The 6,661-nt window shown below is 43.7% G+C and overlaps 1 protein-coding gene across 1 annotated transcript in view; it reads right to left on the reverse strand.

Moving 5' to 3' along the window:
- Positions 1-6,014: 6,014 nt before the first annotated feature.
- The window catches only part of OPTN (optineurin), a gene marked incomplete at its 5' end in the record, with an annotated part of 5,095 nt that continues 4,448 nt past the window's right edge, over positions 6,015-6,661 (reverse strand). Inside the window, 2 exons of the mRNA XM_010081672.1 lie at positions 6,015-6,136; positions 6,357-6,436. Of these exons, the coding sequence (XP_010079974.1) occupies positions 6,015-6,136; positions 6,357-6,436 (202 nt within the window). The remainder of the gene's footprint in view (positions 6,137-6,356; positions 6,437-6,661) is intronic.

The following is a 6,661-nucleotide window of genomic DNA, read 5'->3' on the forward strand; positions in this document are numbered from 1 at the left end:
GCTCCCACCGGCCCTTCCCTCACACAGCCCCAACTCACCCCCGGCCGCGCGCTCCCCGGCACCCGCCAAAACTCCAACTGGGCCCCGCCCCTCCCGCGCATGCGTGAAGGAGCTCCGGGGTGCACTGCGCGCCCGCGCCATAGTTAGTCCTGGCACGAGGGTCGCCGCCCAGCGCCATCTTGGTTGTGGGCGGCCGGCGGGAAGGATGCGGGATGCCCTGTGGGGCAGCGCGGCGATGTGAGGCCTGTGTCCACACAGACGGGTTTGGCGGTAAATAACTGCCCGGGTCTGGTCAGAGAGACCTCTGGGGTGGTTACAGTAGTCCTCTGAATTATCTGAATTATCTCAGCACTTGTGTTAACCCAGCAAATTACGCCTCAGGTGTTGACCTGTGCAGTTGGCAGGATTTGTAGTTCGGTTCAGTGTTTCTCTGGCAGGAGCAACTGTGATTCTGTGAAAAGTAGTACTTCTGAATATGTATGGGCTCGTTGCTCTAGTCCCGTCCTCCCTGTATCAATTATATGCAGAAATCATCCCAAAATTGCCCCAAAACCAGAAGGATTCGAGCTGGGATCCCCAGGCTCTTGCACTAAGTCCATCCCACAATATACAAAGGAAGAGCAGATGTCTCTGGAATTTAAAGGCCAGCCGTACCAGCACTGAGTTAGGAAAGATAAATTAAGGACAGAAATTCAGTGGGAGCTGAAGGAATCAAGAAAAAGTTCCAGCAGTTGGCAGGGAAAAGCTCAAGATACATTCAACTATCCAAAGCAAAGAGAGAAACGCTCTGCTGAATGGCTGTCAGCCAAGCTGCTCCGTGTGCGCCGTGTTAGACTCTCTTGGTTTGGGGTTTTCTCCCCAAAACCACATGCCTTGCCCGGCCATCCTGGGCTAAGTCATTCTGGGTGCACCTGCACGGCGCTCGTGCAAAGATTCTTCAGGGGAGCTGGAGCCATGAGGAATGACAGGAGCTGGGGAGGAGCGTGAGGGTGCTGAGGGCCCAAGGGGGCTCCTCTGTATTGCTGCTCGTCCACGATGGAAGCGGGGAAACACCTTGTGTCCCGTCTTGGCATGGGTGCAAATCCAAGGGCAGGCATCAGGACATTGTGTTTTTCATATTTCCCCTCTTTCTGGCTGCTAATCGCTGGTGTGACCCAGGTTAATCACAGAGCATCACCAAGTCCCCCTGCTCCCCATCTAACTGCAGTAATGATGGCTTGCCTGCTCCTGTAACTTGAAGTTTGCAAAACTAGAGGTACGTTCCTGTTTACGAATCTCAAGCCCACCCCAGGGGACTGTTCTGGCCCTTTCCCAGTCTTGATTTGAAATCTGAAGTGGAATGAAACACTTCTGGCTCCTGTTGCACGTGGAGTCAGGGTACTGATTGTGGGACATGCCACCCACACCTACACCAGGAATGTCCTTTTTTAAAAAATGGGATATGCAGACAAGTAGTATTTCATGGACACGGAGCATCTAGTCACTTTAAAACACAAATACATTTTCTCTATCTAAGAGAAAGCAAACAGGACGTACTCTTAAACCTGTGCTAATGTGCATCTGCTGGCCACGGCCACCTATCATGATAGCTCCCCTGCCCTCTGGACTGCAGTTAATGGTGACAACAGACAAACAATCCTCCCTGTTGCATGAAGAGATTTCAGTGTTTTGTGGTTTGATTCTTTGCAGTTCCTTGTCTCTCCTGATTTGCACTATTAGGCCTATGTTATCTTCCTGTGAAAACCTGCTTCAGCCAATGCCCATGTCTTCCTGTTAGTATTCCTGCGCTAAGATCCCTTCTCTTCTGAAGCCTCTTAAAATGATTAATTTTGACTTGATGGATGCATAAGTAATTCCTCCTTTGGCCTTTGACATTGATTTTCTGTGTTTTCAGTAAGGCTAATGCTCCTCAGATGAAATCAGCTCTATTATCATTCTATTAGTTTGATTTTGGCCTAATAGTGTTTCCATCAGATTTGGATCATTGCAGAATCCATAACTATCACAAAGCTCCCATAATAAAATTGGATTCAGGGAAAAAAGCCCATATCCTGCTGTCGTAAGAAACCAATTAAAAGGCAACAAGAGATTGCATCTGCTGGGAGTACTTGTAATTGATGAAGAAGGTTGCAACCAAGCCGATGAATACCTCTGCACAACAGATTTCAGTCAGCTCGTGTATTACCCGAAATTATGGGCGAAGCTGTGTGAGAACATGAGCTACAGCTAGCAGGAGATGAGAATCCAGAGTCTCCAAGAAATAATTAGAAAAACAGTGACAACTAGCAAAATAAAAGCAACTCCTCACTTTAATTACAAGGGCAAAAAAAGGATTGTTTCTCCTGGTATCGGTAGCTGAGAATTCACTGACAGCATGACATGAAAAATACACTGAAGGAATATTTTATTTGGCCTGAGAAACATCTGCCAGTATTTTTCCTGTGTATATTTTAAGAATATTCATCCACTTAGAGTGAAACATAAATTTTACATTATTGAGGCCTGTGTTTTGAATAGCTCAGCTCTACAATAGTTTCTATTTCAGGTTTGAAGCAAAATATTGAGTAGACAAACTTTTTATTTCTAATCCCTCTCTTGATCTGCTCAGTGTATTTTCTCGTCTGTGATCTGGATCTTCATCCACAGGACAATTTGGAGAAGTACTTACTTATGGAAGTAAGGTTGACAGGAGAATTTACAATGTGCAAGCATCTGCTATAACTGTGCCCATTCAGTTGTGGTATCCACAACATCCCAACGGCTTTCTCCTGTAGTTATTCCATGCTCCTCAGCTCAGTAATACACTATATCATAAGCTATATATATTAATTTTACTACACAAGCGTATCTCTCACAGGTTGTATCATCCTTTTAATGTTCAGAACTTCAGAGTACGGAAGCGTGTTGCTCAGCCATACGTGACCAGATCTTTACCTTCATGTGGAAGAAAAGCATTCTTGCCCCTGTACCTGAAAAGCTGCTGCTCTCCATTAGCCATCGCAGATGGACTTTGTATCATGGCTTGACTGCCTTGAGAATGCTCTAGATGATCTTGGCTGATGCTGGGAGCCCAGTGGAATTTTCCATGTGCCCTATTATGCTAGAACAGCCACCCCCAAAACTGAACCCTTCTTCCAAATGCATGAATATGCCCTTTCTCCTCACCAGTCACAGCACTGAGCTGGGACCTCATAGAGCCCATGAGCACAATGGAGAGAGGACAAGCAATGACAGTAATAGATGCTTCTTTTAGCTAATCTCCCAAAATTGGAATCCAGTGTTTCTGGAAGTGAACCCATTCCATGAAATAAGTCAGCAATAAAGGTCACAGACCAGTTCCTGTCAGTCATAGGGTATAGTCTTGTATTTCTCACGGACAGATGACACAGCTCATAAACCACATCATGGAGGGTGAGCACATGACTTCTTCGCATACACAGCACTTCAGTGAGGGTGTCAGATGTGCAAGGAGATGCGTTTGAACACTGGGTCTTGCCTCCCTGGTGTAGTGCTTGTGGGCAAGGGCCTGTCCTTTTGCAGCTCAACAGTGATAATTGTGTTCTCTGTTCCTGGTGTACATGGAAACTGAGACACCCCAGCTTTTAGGACTAATACCATTGTTAACTGTAGTCATGTCATAATTTGTTCTGACATTTAAGACCTTTCAATATATATTCTGACTGAACTGTATTATGTGATTATCTGCATAACAGGTAGAGAAGTAATTTTACTTTTCAAATGAAGAAAAGGTGGCATGGATGGTGATGTGCCAAGTCCTGAACTCATCTTGCTCTGTCCCACCTCCTTTGTCCCTTACCTGATTTACTAAAACTAATGTTATTGCCCATAACTCCTGCAATGCAACACAGTAAATCCTGTCATCATAGCTGTCAGTTTTCTGTTCAGAAATTCCCACTTTGGAACTACCTAAAGCTTGCCTGGTCAATAATTAATGTCACAATGGTCTTTTATGCTGATTTGCTGTGTTCTGAGTAGAACTCATGTCCCTTTTACTAAATGAACTTTTTTTACCATTTTATTAAGCTAATGCTGAAAAGCTAGCCCTTGGATCAGACTGTGCACTAGCAGCAGTTTATAACAACTGTAGCACTATCGTAGTGAAGCTGGACACATGAAGGAAGCCCATCACCTTCACTCACACTAGTTCTGTGGGAAGCTGATGGTCCCCACAGTCCTTCAGGGGGATTTTAGGTGACCATCTCCACAAAAGCCATTTCCCTCACCTTTTCCCTTCTACTAATTTATTTCTGCATTAGGAATATGTAGTTGTCCAGACACACACATTACCTTTATTCTAAACCACTTTTTACCAATTAGTCCCTTGGATAAGCACACCCCATGGTGAGAGTAAGGTTTTGGGATCAGGCCACCCTGTCTTTTGTTAAAGCCATTAACAACTGCACAAGCAATAACTAATTGCAATTGCATTTTGTTATAGTTTTGCCCTTTACATGAAGACACCAGCTTGGCTCATCAGAGGTTTTCATGCATCTCTTACCTCCCCTCCCTGCTAGTTTCCAACAGTGTAAATGTTAGTTATTTGCAAAAGGCATGAAACACCTCATTTGCATGGATCCCAGTAATTTGCTCAAGTCGTTTCCTGCTGTTCATGCTGGTTCACATTTTGCTAGGAGTTGTGTATTTTCCTCCCTTATGCAATGGCACGTTAAGGACTGTTTTTTGTTGAGATAAAAACACCAGTGAGGGCAAGAACAGAAAATACGCTACAGTGCTTTCTACAGGAGCTTTTTTAACCATAGGTATTTGCAATCCTGTTTCAGTGTCTAAAGTATTCACAGGCATAGATAATTTTATACTTGGAATAGATTTATTCTGAGATGTGAAAATCTCTTATATTCTTCTCTTTAAATAAGGTTACATCCATCTCAGCTCTAGCACAATACTGTACAGGTTCAAATGAATTTATTGTAATAAAGAAGAATCAACACAACACCTTAAAAACGAACAGTTCTATAAAATCAAGTGACTTAGGTGCTCCAGAAGCTCCATATATCAGACCTAAATGATCTGTTTTAAACCTTCCTTACCCACATCTGGCTTAAGCAAGAAGTTACATAAGCCATCAAAAATTTAACATCAGATTAGAATAGTCACAAGGGCAGCAATAAAACTGCCATCTGGAGAAAGAGCAGGGTTCATTTCAAATGCTTGATGAATACAGCACTACTCCATTTTGCTGAAAGCTTCTCAAACAGCTTTTTAATGTATTAGTTTCCTGATAGTATATGAGAGATGATGTATTTACAGGCTCACCGTATTTTAATTGATCAGCATATATCCCATCTCCCTTCTGACTTCAGTGATTCAGCCCCATTCTGCAGGCTAGCCATAACTGCAGAGCACATCAGGGGAATGTTCCTTAAAGATTTCATAGCAGCAGACATAGTGGGAGTTCTCTAACACATCACAGAATCACAGAATGGTTGGGGTTGGAAAGGACCTTAGAGATTATCAAGTTCCAAGCCCCCTGCTATGGGCAGGGACACCTTCCACTAGCCCAGGTTGCTCAGAGCCTCATCCAGCCTGGCCTTGAACACCTCCAGGGATGGGGCATCCACAGTGCCAGTGCCTCACCACCCTCACAGTGAAAAATTTCTTCCTAATATCTAATCTAAATCTACCCTCTTTCAGCTTATACCCATTACCCCTTGTTCTGTCACTACCCTCCCTGATAAAGAGTGTTTCCCCATCCCTCCTGTAGGCCCCCTTTAGGTACTGGTAGGCTGCTATTAGGTCTCCTTGGAAGAAATCCATGTTGTTAACCTATAAAAATTATTTTCCTACAGCAGATTAAAACAAGATTAGTGAGTACTGGGCAGGGTAGAAGTTTTACCCTTTTCCCATTTAATTAATGAGTAAAACCCTGAAAACCTCCTTCACTGGATGTAGGAGCTGAGCATTATTTGTGTAGGAAGAAAAAAAGTGTATTTGGCAGGTGAAATTTCAGAAGATGAAGAATTGGAGGGCATCATTCAATTAATGCAGTCCATAACATGAATCTGCAGTGTGTCCAAATCAGGCAGAATTTCTTCACATTTGGGACATGAATATATTGAGATATTCTGCTGCTCTGGCCAGTCTTGACTACCAGTTCCTGCAAGCAGAGAAGATAAATGGTTACCTGTTATATTTTTCCACTCTTTTTGTGGAGTGGTTGTGAGAGGTTAGGCGGCTTGCTCCTAACTGCCAATTCTGCTCTCTGCAGCTACCCAGTTGCCAGAATAGTCACAGGGGAACTGGGGAGCTGCCTGCAAGCCAAGCAAAGCTGTTTGAAACTGAACACAGCAGGGCCTGGCCCCATAAGCTTACAGTACCTCTTTGGACAAGGAGAGGTGAGTGTTCCCGACCTGGTATCCTGGCTCCGTGGCGATTCTGCATCTCTGCCAAAGTTTTTCTGAGAATTAAAAAAAAAAAAAAAAAAAAGTCAAGGACTCTGAAAAAAGACTGAGCAAAAGGTATCTTACATCTTACCTTTGTCTCCAGAAAATGTAAAAGGTTTCAAAATAAATCAAAGGTTTGAAAGTAAATCATGTCAACTGGTTGTGCATTTAGTTCACAAATGCTTCTCAGAAACAGGACCTAGAAATGCTGCTGCTCTGTGAGATTGTGCCAGTGTCCT

Source organism: Pterocles gutturalis, unplaced genomic scaffold (genome assembly GCF_000699245.1).
Source record: "Pterocles gutturalis isolate BGI_N339 unplaced genomic scaffold, ASM69924v1 scaffold21151, whole genome shotgun sequence".
NCBI classification, from domain to species: Eukaryota; Metazoa; Chordata; class Aves; order Pterocliformes; family Pteroclidae; genus Pterocles; species Pterocles gutturalis.